The sequence below is a fragment of the Procambarus clarkii genome, chromosome 12 (assembly GCF_040958095.1).
Source record: "Procambarus clarkii isolate CNS0578487 chromosome 12, FALCON_Pclarkii_2.0, whole genome shotgun sequence".
NCBI classification, from domain to species: domain Eukaryota; kingdom Metazoa; phylum Arthropoda; class Malacostraca; order Decapoda; family Cambaridae; genus Procambarus; species Procambarus clarkii.
In genome coordinates this window covers 20,738,636-20,758,649 of record NC_091161.1, presented here as the reverse complement: position 1 = coordinate 20,758,649, position 20,014 = coordinate 20,738,636, and the positions used below count along the sequence as shown (strand labels likewise).

Here is a 20,014-nt window from a genome sequence, read left to right as displayed (position 1 = left end):
TCCTCGTACAATGCTTTTATTCATTGACTGTGGTTTCTTTAGTGCAGAACGACACATAGCACCAAAATGACCTAGTTTTCCACACTCATAGCACTTCTTACCTTGAGCAGGACAAACATTATCTTGGTGTGGGTAGTCTCCTCCACAATTGTAACATTTATTGTTGACACCCTCTGATGTGGGTCGTTGTGACTGCTTGAGCCTTGTTCCTTGACCCCAGTTGTGACGTGGTTCTCGGCTAAATTTACTGTTAGGTTTGCCATGATATCTTCTTTGATCACGGTGTCCTCCCTGAACCTTACGTACCTCATCACTGTTAGTAACAGTGGCAGAACCGTTATTAGCACTGCACTCCATGACACGAGCATCACGTGCAGCATCTTCCATTCGACGAGCAATATCCAGTATCTTGGTAAGAGAACTTTCATCATCAACAAGTTCTAGAGCTCTTCGACGGAGACGTGTAGATGTGCATGTTTCAATTATTTGCTGTTTGATTTCTTTGTCAACATCAGCAAACTCACAATGGGCTGCTAAACCCTGCAGACGTGTGTGGTATTGATCCACAGTTTCATTGGAGAGTTGTTTTGCTCTCCTGAAATGCATAATTTCCATAGCAGTATTTTGCCTTGGTTTGAAATGCTCTGTTAGTTTGGCTTTGGCAGTGTCATAATCTTTGGCACCACCAGTGTCTTTCAGTGTGTCAAAGATGTCACAAACTCTATCACCTGCATAATGAAGTAGAAAGGCACGCTTTCTTTCAGCACTTTTGATGTCAGAAACTATCAACAAATTTTCAAACTTTTTAAGCCATTTGACCCACCTCTGTGACAGGTTTGTCTGGTCACAGTCAGGATCAAATGCAGGAAACTGAGGTATATTTGCCATTTTTACTGAATAAATGTAACTTATCACTTAAATGTTCCTCAGAATATTAAACACTTACTGCACTGAATATGTTAGTCAAGAATTCACTGTAATTACTTTAATTTTGCAGAGCACACAAGCATTTTAATGCAAAAGTTCACAACAGTGCACAATATAGCAGCAACTGACTTCTTACCTAGCCCTTGTGTACATGTGTTGTTCCTACTCACAGCAGTTGGTACAGCAGCAGTTGGTACAGCTGCAGTTGGTACAGCAGTTGGTGCAGCAGTTGGTACAGCAGTCAGTTCAGTGTGATGAATTTTGTAGCACGAAGCGTCGTTTCGTAACCAAAACATCAGGTTTTGTACACATCAATGCGTCGTTTCGTACACAACGTCGGCAGATTCCTCAGTACAGTTTCTTCAGCACAGCTTGGGTAGCACACAGCTTGGGTAGCACACAGCATCGGTTAGCACACAGCATCGTTTAGCACACAGCATTGGTTAGCACACAGCATCGGTTAGCATACAGCATCGGGTATGGCGCTCACAGCTTCTCTTCCTCCTCCAGGCAGCATGCTTCTCCCTTGTGTTTGAAACTGAACAAATACCTGCGTTCACAGTTCATCCTCGTCGCCAATGTGGTGTTTGTGTGTTACTGAGGAAGTCTTGGTTGTAGGGTTGATGTAAAGTCATGACTTGGTTACTGACTTTAATACTTATAAACGATTACATGACTAGTAGCTACCAAGCTTGGCGGGCGTCCTGTACGCTCTCCTGTTTACCTCCTCCTTCTGGCGTCCCAGCCGCCGCACATAGAAAACGGATGGTACCATTTTCTGTGAACATGACAGGTCAGTCCTTGGACCTATACTGTTTCTGGTATATGTAAATGATCTCCCAGAGGGTATAGATTCGTTCCTCTCAATGTTTGCCGACGATGAAAAAATTATGAGGATTGAAACAGAGGATGATAGTAGGAGGCTACAAGATGACCTAGATAGACTGAGTGAATGGTCCAACAAATGGCTGTTGAAGTTCAACCCGAGTAAATGCAAGGTAATGAAACTCGGCAGTGGAAACAGAAGGCCAGACACAGGATACAGAATAGGAGATGAAGTACTTAATGAAACGGACAGAGAGAAAGATCTAGGAGTTGATATCACACCAAACCTGTCTCCTGAAGCCCACATAAAGAGAATAACGTCTGCGGCATATGCGAGGCTGGCTAACATCAGAACGGCGTTCAGGAACCTGTGTAAGGAATCATTCAGAATCTTGTACACCACATATGTAAGACCAATCCTGGAGTATGCGGCCCCAGCATGGAGCCCGTACCTTGTCAAGCACAAGACGAAGCTGAAAACAGTCCAAAGGTATGCTACTAGACTAGTCCCAGAACTAAGAGGCATGAGTTATGAGGAAAGGCTGCCGGAAATGCACCTTACGACACTGGAAGACAGAAGAGTAAGGGGGGACATGATCACAACCTACAAAATCCTCAGGGGAATCGACCGGATAAACAAGGATGAACTATTCAACACTGGAGGGACGCGAACAAGGGGACACAGGTGGAAGCTGAGTACCCAAATGAGCCACAGAGACATTAGAAAGAACTTTTTCAGCGTCAGAGTAGTTAGTAAATGAAATGCACTAGGAAGTGATGTGGTGGAGGCTGACTCCATACACAGTTTCAAATGTAGATATGATAGAGCCCAGTTGGCTCAGGAATCTGTACACCAGTTGATTGACGGTTAAGAGGCGGGACCAAAGAGCCAAAGCTCAACCCCCGCAAGCACAATTAGGTGAGTACACACACACACACACACACACACACACACACACACACACACACACACACACACACACACTAAATCTGTCATAACGATGCACTAGGTAAGTGACTATTAGAGCTAGATAATTCATTAACAACTATGATAAGATATCTGAGTGACTTATGTGACATGCAAGTAACGACGAAATCTTAAGTCATTCAAGTACAAGTTCGAGAAAGTTTATTGAGACAATAAGATGCATCTCAAAACAATAGAGAAGATTAGGATATTTCTACCCCCCATCTTAATTAATTTAAGTCATAGTTGATGCCAGTTTGGTCGCATCTGAAGCCTATGAGAGAGTAATGCAAGATGATTACAGCATATACCAATTTCTTCACAACTCTCGCTAACAACCTCCCCACAACTCTCCCTAACAACTTGTTCACAACTCTTGCTACTAACTGTCCACAACTCTCGCTAACAACTTGTTCACAACTCTTGCTACCAACTGTTCACAACTCTCGCTAACAACTTGTTCACAACTCTCGCTAACAACTGTTCACAACTCTCGCTAACAACCCCCCAACAACTCTCGCTAACAACCTCCCCCACAACTCTCACTAACAACCTCCCCCACAACTCTCACTAACAACCTCCCCCACAACTCTCACTAACAACCTCCCCCACAACTCTCACTAACAACCTCCCCACAACTCTCGCTAACAACCACCCCACAACTCTCGCTAACAACCACCCCACAACTCTCACTAACAACCTCCCCACAACTCTCGCTAACAACCTCCCCACAACTCTCACTAACAACCTCCCCACAACTCTCGCTAACAACCTCCCCACAACTCTCGCTAACAACCACCCCACAACTCTCGCTAACAACCACCCCACAACTCTCACTAACAACCTCCCCACAACTCTCACTAACAACCTCCCCACAACTCTCGCTAACAACCTCCCCACAACTCTCGCTAACAACCTCCCCACAACTCTCACTAACAACCTCCCCACAACTCTCGCTAACAACCTCCCCACAACTCTCGCTAACAACCTCCCCACAACTCTCGCTAACAACCTCCCCACAACTCTCACTAACAACCTCCCCACAACTCTCACTAACAACCTCCCCACAACTCTCACTAACAACCTCCCCACAACTCTCGCTAACAACCTCCCCACAACTCTCACTAACAACCTCCCCACAACTCTCGCTAACAACCTCCCCACAACTCTCGCTAACAACCACCCCACAACTCTCGCTAACAACCACCCCACAACTCTCACTAACAACCTCCCCACAACTCTCACTAACAACCTCCCCACAACTCTCGCTAACAACCTCCCCACAACTCTCGCTAACAACCTCCCCACAACTCTCACTAAGAACCTCCCCACAACTCTCGCTAACAACCTCCCCACAACTCTCGCTAACAACCTCCCCACAACTCTCGCTAACAACCTCCCCACAACTCTCACTAACAACCTCCCCACAACTCTCACTAACAACCTCCCTACAACTCTCACTAACAACCTCCCCACAACTCTCGCTAACAACCTCCCTACAACTCTCACTAACAACCTCCCCACAACTCTCACTAAGAACCTCCCCACAACTCTCGCTAACAACCTCCCCACAACTCTCGCTAACAACCTCCCCACAACTCTCACTAAGAACCTCTCCACAACTCTCGCTAACAACCTCCCCACAACTCTCACTAACAACCTCCCCACAACTCTCACTAACAACCTCCCCACAACTCTCGCTAACAACCTCCCCACAACTCTCGCTAACAACCTCCCCACAACTCTCGCTAACAACCTCCCCACAACTCTCGCTAACAACCTCCCCACAACTCTCACTAACAACCTCCCCACAACTCTCACTAACAACCTCCCTACAACTCTCACTAACAACCTCCCCACAACTCTCGCTAACAACCTCCCCACAACTCTCACTAACAACCTCCCCACAACTCTCACTAAGAACCTCCCCACAACTCTCGCTAACAACCTCCCCACAACTCTCACTAACAACCTCCCCACAACTCTCACTAAGAACCTCCCCACAACTCTCGCTAACAACCTCCCCACAACTCTCGCTAACAACCTCCCCACAACTCTCGCTAACAACCTCCCCACAACTCTCGCTAACAACCTCCCCACAACTCTCACTAACAACCTCCCCACAACTCTCACTAACAACCTCCCTACAACTCTCACTAACAACCTCCCCACAACTCTCGCTAACAACCTCCCCACAACTCTCACTAACAACCTCCCCACAACTCTCGCTAACAACCTCCCCACAACTCTCGCTAACAACCTCCCCACAACTCTCACTAACAACCTCCCCACAACTCTCACTAACAACCTCTCCACAACTCTCACTAACAACCTCGTCACAACTCTCACTACCAACTACTCCGAACTCTCCAACATTCTTCCTGCTGTCTACCACCAAACAATATTCTCCACAAACAGGTTAGTACATTGTAAGTTATCAGACGATGAGTGACAATAACGTGGCTGAGAATGTCATGTTCATTATCAATACATTATAAGAATCGATGATTGTCCAGGACGGACCAAAGCTTTGTCCTTCTAAACTTTCTGATATGTGGTTTAGTCGTTACATTCTAACTTTACTAAATTATGCAGTAGATTTATAGATGTGATGATTGTACTGTACCTATATATTTTGGTAATTAAAACAGATTTTTCTCGCATCAAAAATGTGTTTATCAGTGATTAAGAAAATTGTGAGAGTGTTGTGTTGTTGTTTCCGAGGGGAGTCTGAGAGAGACCAGTCTTCAGGGTCAGTGTCGAAAGATATGGACAACGATAAGGACCAGGTTGAATCTTCCAGGCCAGACACAAATATTGGCTCCGTTAATGCCACTATGTATGGTAATACAGAAATTAATACCTAGGACAGCGGGAATAATGATGATATTAATACCGAAATTAATATCGAGGAGAGCGGTGATAGTGATGATGATAATACAGATAATAATACCGACTCTGTCAAAAGTTTCTCAGGCACCATGCTCCTCGACTTCACCCGCCAGCATTAGCTGATGAGCGCTGCCTTCAAACTTCTTCCTTACAAAGACATGACCACCGCCGAACTCGCTAAAATTACTACCTGCTTAATAAATGTATCATCAAACCCGCTCGGGACCCAAGACCACGAGGCACACTCACAGGCACTAACAAAAGCCGTGAGGGAGCTCGACGCTACAAGATGTAGGGGCTTTAGTAAACTTCTGCCGGTGGTATTGCCCTCTCACGACTCCACACTCCCTCAAGAAGACCTGGAGTGTCAAGATCAAATGGGGCTCCAGGAGGCTACAGAGGAACATAGCTTCCACAACAATTAACAATCCAGTTTGAGCTTCAAACTTGACATCGGCACAAGACTCGTGAGCGTCTCGCCAGACAAACAGGTACAGTGTCCGAAATGTTTTTTGTACCCCAGTAATGCTGAGGTGTATGAAAACGGTATGAAAATATGTCAGTTTTGTGAACCCATTGCCAGGTTACCCAGGTGGAACCTGTATAATTACATGAGTAACTATGAAATAAGAAACAGTGAAACTTTCGTCCTTAAATACGCTGTTATTATTGACGTAAACAACATTAACGAAAGTTTTGAAAACTTTTTGTGTTAATTGTCGCTTCCGCGTAACATTACTGTTTAAATGATTATCATTAATAGCTAAACAGGCTAGTACAAGTCAGCTTAACTGAAACAGTCGAACCTGCGGTCTTAAATACAGGATTTATAGAGTACTAGTTTGGATGTATTTTCGATAACGACGTAGATGACGTGGCTCGTCTCCCAGCATTGTTCAGTAATTAGTCAGGCCATTAGTGAAGCGGTGGCGCTGACCTCTGACGCTGTAGGTAAAGTTGTTGTACTAAATGCAGGCAATATTATGCCAACTGACGCGGCTGACATCTTGGCGTCAGCGCCAGGCATCTTCAGTCTCGTCAACATTCTGGGGTCAGAGAAGATTATTCTGGACGAAGCTATCCAGCAGAAAGTGATATAATCTGGAGGCATCAACGTCGGTGTAGAGCATGACACCGACGTCTATAACATCATTGAGGAGGAGCTAGGCATAACGGGAAACCTTGCCTATAACTTAAAGGCAACTCTTTGTGTTACAGACAATTACAGGCTGTCGCGTGTGGAAGCACCAGCCTGTATGAGGGTCAAGGAAATAAATGAAAGAAAGGCCATCCTCTACCTTAGCCAAGTAAGGAACACCGAAAACATCACATGTTATTACGAGAGAATAGAAATAAGTGAAGACCCAAGTCATACGTATTTGCAAGCTGACTTGACTTTCATCAATTCTAAAGGAAAGAAAATACGTAAAATACTAAATTTTTAACAATTATGTTCCTAGTCAATTTTCAAGAAAAGTGACTTTGTCTTCAAAATGTGAGAACTTGTTTTAACATAAATGAACTAATCCTCTTCCTTCATAATTATCACATTATAAGGACAAACCCAAGTTAAATCCACTTGCCCTAAAAAGTAGACCGACGGTCTTGCGTCTTGCTGGACGGCGTTCAATTCCCGACTGTCCAAGTGGTTGGGCACCATTCCTCACATCCCCTTCCCCGTCCCAGGCCAAATCCTTATCCTGATGCCTTCCAAGTGCTATATAGTCGTAATGGCTTTGCACTTTCCCCTGATAGTTCCCATCCATTGGTGTTAGGCCCTTGAGAATGTTGACGAGGCTCCCAGGCGCTGGTTACAGTAGTGAAGTTGTGGGTGACGGAAGGCTGGAACCTCCAGCGGATTGACGGGTGCCATCACCTGACTGTCGTATTGACGGGTGGCATCACCTGACTGTCGTATTGACGGGTGCCATCACCTGACCGTTGTATTGACGGGTGCCATCACCTGACCGTCGTATTGACGGGTGCCATCACCTGACCGTCATATTGACGGGTGCCCTCACCTGACCGTCGTATTGACGGGTGCCATCACCTGACCGTCGTATTGACGGGTGCCATCACCTGGCCGTCGTATTGACGGGTGCCATCACCTGGCCGTCGTATTGACGGGTGCCATCACCAGACTGTCGTATTGACGGGTGCCCTCACCTGACCGTCGTATTGACGGGTGCCATCACCTGACCGTCGTATTGACGGGTTCCATCACCTGGCCGTCGTATTGACGGGTGCCATCACCTGGCCGTCGTATTGACGGGTGCCATCACCAGACTGTCGTATTGACGGGTGCCATCACCTGACCGTCGTATTGACGGGTGCCATCACCTGACCGTCGTATTGACGGGTGCCATCACCTGGCCGTCGTATTGACGGGTGCCATCACCTGACCGTCGTATCGACGGGTGCCATCACCTGACTGTCGTATTGACGGGTGCCATCACCAGACTGTCGTATTGACGGGTGCCATCACCTGACCGTCGTATTGATGGGTGCCATCACCTGGCCGTCGTATTGACGGGTGCCATCACCTGACTGTCGTATTGACGGGTGCCATCACCTGACTGTCGTATTGACGGGTGCCATCACCAGACTGTCGAATTGACGGGTGCCATCACCTGACCGTCGTATTGACGGGTGCCATCACCAGACCGTCGTATTGACGGGTGCCATCACCAGACCGTCGTATTGACGGGTGCCATCACCTGACCGTCGTATTGACGGGTGCCATCACCTGACCGTCGTATTGACGTTGCCATCACCTGGCCGTCGTATTGACGGGTGCCATCACCTGGCCGTCGTATTGACGGGTGCCATCACCAGACCGTCGTATTGACGGGTGCCATCACCTGACCGTCGTATTGATGGGTGCCATCACCTGGCCGTCGTATTGACGGGTGCCATCACCTGACTGTCGTATTGACGGGTGCCATCACCAGACTGTCGAATTGACGGGTGCCATCACCTGACCGTCGTATTGACGGGTGCCATCACCAGACTGTCGTATTGACGGGTGCCATCACCTGACCGTCGTATTGACGGGTGCCATCACCTGACTGTCGTATTGACGGGTGCCATCACCTGACCGTCGTATTGACGGGTGCCATCACCAGACCGTCGTATTAACGGGTGCCAATACCTGACCGTCGTATTGACGGGTGCCATCACCAGACCGTCGTATTGACGGGTGCCATCACCAGACCGTCGTATTGACGGGTGACATCACCTGACCGTCGTATCGATGGGTGACATCACCTGACCGTCGTATTGACGGGTGCCATCACCTGACCGTCGTATTGACGGGTGACATCACCTGACCGTCGTATTGACGGGTGACATCACCTGACCGTCGTATCGACGGGTGCCATCACCTGACCGTCGTATTGACGGGTGACATCACCTGACTGTCGTATTGACGGGTGCCATCACCTGACCGTCGTATCGACGGGTGCCATCACCAGACCGTCGTATTGACGGGTGACATCACCTGACCGTCGTATCGATGGGTGACATCACCTGACCGTCGTATTGACGGGTGCCATCACCTGACCGTCGTATTGACGGGTGACATCACCTGACCGTCGTATTGACGGGTGCCATCACCTGACCGTCGTATCGACGTGTGCCATCACCTGACCGTCGTATTGACGGGTGACATCACCTGACTGTCGTATTGACGGGTGCCATCACCTGACCGTCGTATCGACGGGTGACATCACCTGGCCGTCGTATTGAAGCATGTTTTATTTTTTGTTTATTATAATGTTTTTTTTATTTAATATGTTTTTTTAGGTGTGTGTGTGTGTGTGTGTGTGTGTGTGTGTGTGTGTGTGTGTGTGTGTGTGTGTGTGTGTGTGTGTGTGTGTGTGTGTGTGTGTGTGTGTGTGTATTCACCTAGTTGTATTCCCCTAGTTGTGCTTGCTGTGGTTGAACTCTGCTCTTTCGTCCGAGGAAGGTGTGTGGTACTCACCTCACCTAATTGTACTCACCTAATTGTGCTTGCGGGGGTTGAGCTTTGTCTCTTTGGTCCCGCTTCTCAACTGTCAATCAACTGGTGTACAGGTTCCTGAGCCTACTGGGCTCTATCATATCAACATTTGAAACTGTGTATGGAGTCAGCCTCCGCCACATCTCTGCCTAGTGCATTCCATTTATTAACTACTATGACACTGAAAAAAATCTTTCTAAAGTCTCTGTGTCTCATCTGGGTACTAAGTTTCCACTTGTGTCCCCTTGTTCGTGTCCCACCCGTGCTGAAGAGTTTGTCTTTGTCCACTCTGTCAACCACCTACAAAATTCTCAGGGAAATTATCATGTCTCCCCTTACTCTTCTGTTTTCCAGGGACGTGAGGTTCAGCTCCTTTAGCCTTTTCTCGTAGCTCATACCTCTCAGCTCCGGGACAAGCCTGGTGGCATACCGCTGATTCTTCTCTAACTGTCTTGTGTTTAACTAGGTATGGACTCAAGGCTGGAGCTGCACATTCCAGGATTGGTCTGACATAAGTGGTATACAGGGTCCTGAACGATTTCTTACACAAGTTTCTAAAGGATGTTCTTATGTTGGCCAGTCTAGCATATTCCGCTGATGATATTCTTTTGATGTCGGCCTCTGGGGACAGGTTCGGTGTGATATCAACCCCCAGATCTTTCTCTCTATTGCACTCGTGCAGGATTTCACCTCCCAGATGGTATCTTGTGTTCAGCCTCCTGCTCCCTTCGCCTAATTTCATTACCTTACACTTTCCTGAGTTGAACTTTAGCAGCTATTTTATAGACCATTCCTCCAGTTTGTCCAGGATATCCTGTAGTTTCTGTCTATCTTCATCTGTTTTGATTCTTCTCATAATTCTTGCATCATCAGCAAACATTGAGAGGAACGAGTCTATAATAAGGCATAATAAGGGAGATATTAATAAGGTATTATATATTTCACTGAATAGAACGCGAAATAATAGATATAAATTGAACAAGTTTAGATTTAAGAAATACCTGGGTTAATACTAGTTTGGTAACAGGGTTGTTGACTTGTAGAACAAATTACTGGGTAACATAACAGACGTAGGATCTCTTGAGTTTGGGTGGATATAAGTTAAAGCTGCTACGTATGGGCCAATAGACCTTTCAGCAGTTTCCTTCATTCCTATGTTCTTATGTTTGTATTCTTGTTGCCGATTTGTTCATGCTCTATCAAAATATCTCCATGATTACGAGATTCATACATATTGCAATAATATACACACGGCTTTAAAAACGTATCGTATAACACCACCAGTCACTTAAAAGAATATTAATAATTGAATATTATGTCCGCTTGACCTTCACTATGCTTGTGAAAATATTTAGTTTAATATTTTAAACATTTTCAGTAGATACTACTGTTGTTGTCAGTCTTCGAACATTATCAACAGCATCTTCATCATTAATACATGACTAGTAAAATCTCTCCGAGTTCTCTTGCTGATGTCTAATCACTATGATACGAAACTTCTGAATTGATGTTAATACAACCAGTGTTGTCCTCAGTAATTTAAAACATACATCACTTGTATACATATCATACCTGCAATGTGTTCCCGTATTGTAACCCAAGCTCCCTCACACACCTGCAGCGCCCTTGCACATACCTGTAGCTTCCTCACATACTTGTAGTTTCCTCACACACCTGTATACATATCATACCTGCAATGTGTTCATGTATTGTAACCTGAGCTCCCCACCTGTTGCGACACAAGGGTTTTAACAGCAGTGACCATGTGGAGGGGACGGTGGACATTACCTGTAGCTCCCTCATACACACCTGAAGCGCCCTTGCACACACCTGCAGCTCCAACACACCTGCAATAGAAAAGCCATTTTAAGTATGTTTCGAGCAAATTAACTAGTGCATATAACTTTAAAATGTATATATATATCTATACAAGTACATATATGTAAGGGACATTTGCAAACATTCAGGAAATATAAAAGGATTAGAATGCAGTTATAACTGTAGCGAGTTAATCTTATACTCGCTCCATTATCTCATAATCTTAATAGCATAACTAATTAGCACTAATTACAGAAGCTACAGTCCTTTCCCACAATTACCGGTAATACTCTTCTCATCTTGTTGGAGGGAGCTGAGGTGTAGTCACCATATAAGCAAGAGATATGAGGAATAGCGAACAGTACAATTTCCACAGTTAACAATGTAGCACTCAGCGTGTACAGATCTAATTGACCCAAGACGCTACAGCTTCAACACAGAGCAGACAGCAGACTACGACCACATCGAGCTACAACGTTCTCGCTCCCCGAGTTCAGACACTGGCAATTACCAATCGAGCTGCCACGCTCTCCCACATAGAGCTCCGAGACTCCGGCTTCACTCAGCTCTCTGCTCTGCTCCAAACTCCGTCTGAACGTTTACGACAATGTCACCAACCGACTACTGTAATCAAGACTAATAAATAAATATGAAAACTCACTAAACAATGTGTATCTAATCTACCCAACGACGTAACAATCATACGTTACATAACCATCCCCAAAAAGTGTTTAAATATACTAAGGAAAGGAAAATGTCGCTTTGAATCAACATGTAGATCAACATCACAACAAAAGTCTGGAGATGTGTTGCGATCTTGGCACATGTGCTGGTTAGGCAAAACCTTCTGCTCTACAAATGCAAGTGTTTGGGTATATTCTCCGCGGGCAAGGGATAAAGTTAATAAGAAATAGTGTGACGCAATATGATCAAGCCCACTGTCCGCTTCTCCGTAAACAATATCCACCGAGCTACAAACAAAGAGGAATTTAAATATAGTTGCAATGACAAAGGTATTGTACGAGTAATGCAATTCCATTAATGAATAATTGGAAAGCTTACATTAGCAAGAACACCATGTATGCTAGCTACACGATATACTTTTCATGGAAGGCGTGTGGCAGCTTTTGCTGACAGAGTCAAGTGCGTAGGACTGTTGTAGGCATCACAGTAATAGTGATATGGTTATGACCATTGGAAGCTGTGGCTGCTGTTGTAGCCACTTCAACGTGAATTAGGTCGATGTACTGTTGCAATATACAACATAGAAGAAAGTACGAGGTAGGGAATCAAGTACTACATTACTTATCAAATGGTGGAGGGAAATGAGTGGTAATACACTTGAGTAGTCAGATTGTGGTCACACCGAGGTGTGGTCAAAGATTAAGACAACCTTAGGTCACGTAAGCAAATGCTACAGCCAAAAGGTCACAAAGGCTGACCCAAAGTTCGTGGAAACATATAGATATACATTTAATGTAATTATAGCGTCCTTGGGATGCTGAGTGTGGTGGTGAATACAATGCCCAGTTGGAGGATAGTCTTGTGGAAGCCGCGGTTCCATCAAGTACTCCTCTTTATCTGCTTGTGGCAGTGACAGAGAAATCAGCCTAATGTGGGGACCCGATGTGATCTTGTTGACTCCAGTCGAGTCTGCAATGTGATAGAGAGTATTGTATGGGAGACTAACCGGGTGTGGAGTGTTGAAGTAATGATTCTGGGTTAGGAACTTAATTTGAGGTTATGAGTTGTAGATGATGGGCAGGTTTGTCTAGGGCGTTTATTGCCAAGAGTTACCAATTTCCAGTACAAACCTATTGGTACACCTCAAGGGTCTAGGTGGCGAAAAATAGATTGTATGAAGTTAACAATTTCATGAGGCTAATGATATACAGTAGGGTAAATATTGTATTCAAAACGAATCTGGGTTTGAGTTTACGACAAACAAAAATAAATGAAACCACTAACAAACGTCAATGTATGAGGAAAACACGGAACAATTAACAATATAGAGAATATAAATTATTTTACACTGATCTATTTCGGTCGAGGATGGGCCGTGGCAATACGTCTAAGTATTAAATGCAGTGCAAGAGTGGGACTGAAAATTTTGCTCAGCAAACTGTTGAGAGAATTAAATGAAAAATGATGTACCTAATAATAGAAGTTACACACAATCCATCAAACTTTAAGAGGGAAGAATAGATTTTATGGTAACTAATATCTAAAGCTTCTAGGTCTCCTATCTTGAGATAATTTGGGGCTTAGTGTCCTCGCGGCCCGGTCCTCGACCAGGCCTCCACCCCCAGGAAGCAGTCCGTGACAGCTGACTAGCACCCAGGTACATATTTACTGCTAGGTAACAGGTGCATCAGGGTGAAAGAATCTGTCCATTGTTTCTCTCCGACACCCGGGATCGAACCTGGGGTCACAGGATCACGCGCCCAGTGTTCTGTTCGCTCAGCCACCAGCTCCCCAAACAAACTAACAATAAACATCAGTAAACACCAAAATCGGTGTCTAACAAACACCGACTAATTTGAGTACAATAAACTTTATTTTCTATACAGGAAATTAGTTTTAAATTTATATCCGCTTCATTAAACAAAATAATATTGTGTCAACACAGTAAGATAATATAGACTTGTGTAACAGGGAGACACTGATAAGTAGCATCTTAAAAGGGAGTGAGTTAGGCAACAGACATCACGAGGAAATTACCTTAAACGAGACACGAAAAAGTTATTTGAGAGAAACTTAAGGCGCCAGATTTTTCTCTTCTGATTCATATATTTAGGTGTTCTTAGGGAATTTTAAATTTGGCAAACCTGAATATGGGAATTGGGCAGTTCTTGAGTCTTGTCTTTTTATTTAAAAATTATGTTTATGTTTTTATTTAAAAAAAATTACAAATAAAGCCCAGAAACGTTGTACGCTCTAGATTGCTGATTTAAAATAGTAGTGACCCAAAATGAATAACCATGGCACTAAAGAACCTAATCAGAAAAAAGAAGGCTCAATACAAACGAATTATGACAAGAATATTTAAGAAAAAAGTACGTATTGCAGGGCAAGCAAAGAAAGCCTTCAGTGTTTCACCAGATGAAACAAAGATTACAGACAACACCTGGCTATTAAAATATAAGTCAAATAACTGATAATGAAAATGGTTTAAATTACGAAATTATAAGAAAGTACCAAAGAACTTTATGAATACAGCAAAACAAATCAACGTAGAATGTGCAGATGACGTCCTGACTAGTTTAGTGGTTACCGGAGAGGAAATTATTAAATAAACAAACAAATAAAAAAGGACGCAATAGCGATCACAGGAGGAGGAGGAGGTAAGCAGCCACAGCCACAAGGTCACCTGACCTTAAGGCAGCCAGGATGTCCCCAAGGGACAGAGTCAGAGATTGCAGGTATTTTAAATATAATGTTTATATGAAACTCTGTGTGTTAATTTTTATTTTAATCATCATAAAGTTAAGTGAGCAATACTTTCGAGCGTTTCCTGCATCATTCAATTTTTTTATGAAAAAATAGCTAAAATATATTTAGAATTTGGGATGTGGTTACAATACCCCTGAACATGTTTCTTCTCTCTTTTTAGAGGCAACTATGTTTATACGTTCTGCTTCTGGGGGAATCTGGCTCCAAGATAATAAATCTCATAAATCATTTGAAAGACCATCCTTAAGATAAGGAACTAATAATTGGAGAACCAGTGCCTATGGATCTCTTATATAAGTATGATGGAAATCTATTACTGTATAATGAATGAACTGTAGTTATAATAAATTACGAAGCCAAATCCCTCCACACACTTTGGGGGGTTTGATTAGTACAGAGAAATTAATGCATTTCAAGTACAAATAAATGAAGATTAATACACATGAAATATTGAATAAAATATGAAATATTGGAGATTTTAAATAATCTTTGGATTAATAATAAAATACAATATTCTACAAACTACTAGAACGAAATAACAGCTTAGCTGTATGAAGGAAAGCTAGCAAGCATTCGGATATATTCGTCACGAGAAACTTGTTTCATCAGGCTATCCTGGGAACACTTGATCGAGGCGGCATCATATCTTCCTTATTATTAGCAATTCCTAGCTGAAAGGCGAGTAGTATGTAGAAATCATCTAGAGAGTTATAATACCACATTTCTAAATTATATGTGATAAAGCACTGTATATACACTTACTGGTTATTTTTAATGGATGTGCAGCATAACGACAAATTGTCCTACTTATTATGTTGAATGTGATCACAAAAAACAAGGGAAATGAACTTATAGATATGCCGATACTGATGTCTGTGATATGATGAAGCAGTCACGTCCTCCTAGCGTCCATAGTGGAATGGATGGTGGGTTGATGAGGCGGTAATTTGACCAGCTTCCAGACAATCTCTCTAGCTTAATGGCGTCGCTTGCCAGTCCTTCCTCCTTCCCGGGTAGCTCATCATGCGCAGTTTTGCTATGGCGCGCTTAATATTATCTGATTTAATTAATATCCCGGTTTATAGGAACTAAAGATTATCAGGAATTAGAGAATTAATTTGTCTTATTTGACAATATTCAAATTCTCATTTCATAATAATTAAATGAACGTTGTTCAATATGAGAGAGTGCTGGATATAAATTCAGTAGTATGTGAATGCGCTGGAATAGCAATTGGTAATTGCAAGAATTATTACCAGCTAATAAACAATACTATATAAACGAATATAAATGTATTATCTGCTTCAATTCACTAAGTATATTCATGCAATAGAGTTATTAAATAATAATACTCTAAAGAATGTGAAATAAAGAGAATTTAATATAATTCTCAAGAATGTAAATATTTTCCCTTTCGTCGTGTGATCTGATGGAACACTTGACTAAAATTTGTGGGGAAATGAGGCGTTATTATGAGTTAATTAAATGATGTTAATTTCACTAATCTACTGGTTAGTAGTGTTAGTAAAATTATATTACACAGTACAAGAATAGTTTCTTAAGGTACTGAATATTAGTAATAAAGTGCTGGATATTTCCAACACTGCCATCATACCTCCTCAAAGCTAAACCGGATAATAGAAATTCGCTTGTGTTACTTTAAACAACGAGCTAAACTTTCCCCAGTTCTTAAGCACCTGAACATCAATCTAGTGGTTAAAAATAACATGATTAAGCCCATTTTAATCAGGAACTCGCCCCCGTCTTCAGCAGGGGAAGTGAGTGTGTTTTCGATCTCTTGTAACGATTGGGTGTGTGAAGCTTTGACAAACTAGTAAATCTTTGAGTTCACACTTATCAACATTGTGTGATTAGAATGGGCCTAACAATCCAATGCATTGCATTAACATGTTTTTAATGCATTGTATTTACATTGCAGCGTTGCATCCTCAACGGTGCTGTTTTCGGCCTCAGTGTAGCATTCTTCCACTACATGCTGCTGCCGGGACTGAAGCAGGTGCTGGGGCTCTTCCTGGATGAGGAAGCAGGGCCAGTGTGATCGTTTGTGCTGCCCATCCTCACCAACCCATCCTCTTAAAAATAAAGTCGCTTTTCGCTTATACGTGTGCTATGGCCGAAAATGGACGTAATGTTAAATGAAATCGGCTCACAAAAGTGATGTACTGTCCCGTTTTCTGTTTGAGTCCTCTGGCTTACTCAGAAAGGTTAGGAGAGGAAACTTTCAATTAACATTTTTCATGATGTCTTAAAACTTAAGGAGAATTTCCTGCCCACCTAACCTACCAGCGGACCCTAAACTTACTGTTTTGGAAAAAGAGATCCAAACTATACTTTTATTTTTTTCCATTTTCAAATTACGTCCATATTCGGCCATACGGGCAAATGGCCAATTCACCCGTAATTTGTAAGAGGACAAGTTGGGCCATCTTCAACACATTGTGGTTCCTGCCACTCCTTGTGCTCTCCAGGATCATTAACACCATATGGTTTCAAGACACAGCTGACAATGCGTATCCCCAGCACCTAGGACGTCGCCACCTAATCAGCAGCATTAGTAAACTTGTAACCGGTATTCTTATCTCCATCTTTGTCCAGTTTCTTTTTCTCATACAGGCTAGCTTGATGAAGCTGGTGCCTCTGGTGGGTGTAGATTTGATCCTGAACGGTATTCACCTGTGTATGCTTAATGCACTCTATGCCTTTGAGTGCAGATGGTTCAACATGGGTTGGGAACTATAGAAGAGATTAAGTTTCATCGAGGAGAACTGGCCGTACTTCATGGGGTTTGGCCTTCCCCTGGCACTTATCACAATGTATCAATCTTCAATGTATATTAGTGGATGTCTCTTTGCTTTGTCACTTCCTGTTTTCACCATCAGTGCCAACGAGGCTGATCCAGTGCTTAACACCAATGGTTGCTAAATGCATTTGTTTTCTTTGGTGGTTGGTGTGTCCAACCTTTTTTGTCCAAGATTCTAGTCACAAGATATCCTCCACTGACCCCCAGCAAGACTTCTCAGCCATATCCTTATCGCTCTACTTCCATTCTTCCCAGTAGACGTTAGGAAGATTGTTTTGCTCAGTGGGAATTGCTTCAGACATTTGAAGCTGTTTTATTGTCTGTGACCAAAGCAAAAGTTGCTTCACCAAAGATGCAACAATATTTCATATTAATATTGCTTGGCCGGCAGTTGTTCTGTTGTATACTAAGAATTATTTTGATCCCATGTTAATTGATGATGATTTATGGATACCATCTCTCTTCCCCAGAGGTGGAGCTACATGTATTAATCCCCATGGATTTTTTATATCCACATAACTTGGTCAAATAGGTCAACGACACGGGTGTAGTTTCTTACACCCTCTTACTCACTCAACTGGAACGTGTTCCATCAGCTATGAGAGTTGTTATTTGGCTGCCTCTCTTGCCATCTTGTGCAAGGGACTATAGTTAGCAATAGTATCTATGAGGAAAATATGCGAGTGTATAGTAATTTTAAGGTGTTATGATTAGCTTGTGAAGTCTATGAGAAATATAGAACAAGAAATGTGAATGTACTTAAAATAGCAAAATGGAGTGAGACATTGACAGTATGTGACGAATTTGTAAGCTCATAAATGACTCATGAGTAAGTGGATGTAAGGAAGCCAGACAGCTGGATGGACAGCGCTTCGGATTCGTAGTCCTGAGGTTCCGGGTTCGATCCCCCGGTGGAGGCGGAAACAAATGGCATGAGTTTCTTTCGCCCCGATGCACCTGTTCACCTAGCAATGATATAGGTACCTGGTAGTTAGACAGCTGCTACGGGCTGATTCCTGGGGATGTATAACAAAAAAGGAGGCCTGGTCGAGGACGCTAAACCCCGAAATCATCTCAAGATAAGCCTCAAGATAAGATACATGTCAGTTTATATAATCGTAATATTAATTGGAGAGAGCCAAAACATATTGCTAAGTGCAGGGGTAATGATGAACGCAATTTGATCAAGTCTTCCCAAATTAACCAATGTCCCAATATTTTTTATGTTAGCATTTACCTGTACAAACTAGACCCATATTTATATATTCTAGTTACAAATTGTAACTACCTACTTAGCTATGAAGGCAGGCTCGTGATTCGTCGATCTTCACCTGACCACAGTAAAGTGAGGCGACGACATAGGGTGGCAGGGTGGGGGCGGGGGGGGGTGGGGTGGGGGATAAGTTATATTTAATTTCTCTCCAAGCATTTCACTCTTAGAATGTCAGCCCCACTCCCATCCTGACGTTTTATACCGGGAAAAGATGGAAGGCCTTCGTCAGTGATGTGAATTGGCGATCAGAGCACTATCCAGATAGAAAGCTTTCTTCCATCGGCACTGACCCGATGAAGGGGATGTCAGCTGAATGAATTGGGCTCTTTCTTCACTCCTGGTGCCAGTTAAACAGCACCATGTTCCACCAAATCAAGGTTCGATTCCAAGGAACCTACACCAAGGTCGAGATTCTGGCCCTCTTGATGGTGAACTCTGATGTAGCTTCCATCGACGTCATCATAGAGGAAAATGGACTCCAGATTCTGTCCGGCAGTGCTGTAACACTCCAAGGCATGTTCAATCCCACAACAATCGCAGCATTAGAGCCAGAAAACCTGATCCTCGTGCCACCCTACCACTATGAGGCGGTAAGAAGCACATTCGTGTACCGAGTGAGCGCTCTTATCGCGGAAAGAATGATAGTCTATATCATCCACAGAATCACCCTTCAGAACCTGTCACTGACTACCGTTTCAGGAAATCTCATCCAGCAGAATGGAAACCTAAGAGCCACCTTCAAGTCTCCAGTAGAGGCCACTCTCGTGGCTGACAACGGCCTCAAATGTTTTTGGCGTGGCCTGCACACCCAATCATATCTCCAAGGAACAATACTGCCGCCTATGTCAATGCTTCAGGTGTTACCAATGCACTCACTACGTCCAGAAATGCCACAGCCAGGTCAGAGATGTAGTATCTTTGCACGAAACCAAGTAGTAGATATCTGTCAGTCCCGTGGGATTATTGAAATGTGTCCTGGGTGTCTGCTTGGGGGCAATGTCTGCTGTGGGTGTTAAGTCCAACCCATGAAGGGCATCA

At 43.5% G+C, this 20,014-nt stretch overlaps 1 protein-coding gene across 1 annotated transcript in view; it reads right to left on the bottom strand.

The window, feature by feature from the left end:
• The window catches only part of LOC138363972 (uncharacterized), a 140,071-nt gene extending 128,343 nt beyond the window's left edge, over nucleotides 1-11,728 (bottom strand). The window contains exons 1-2 of the mRNA XM_069323424.1: nucleotides 11,683-11,728; nucleotides 11,400-11,458 (exon numbers count right to left, since the gene is read on the bottom strand). Coding sequence (XP_069179525.1) covers nucleotides 11,400-11,458; nucleotides 11,683-11,728 — 105 coding nt within the window. The remainder of the gene's footprint in view (nucleotides 1-11,399; nucleotides 11,459-11,682) is intronic.
• Nucleotides 11,729-20,014: the final 8,286 nt, after the last annotated feature.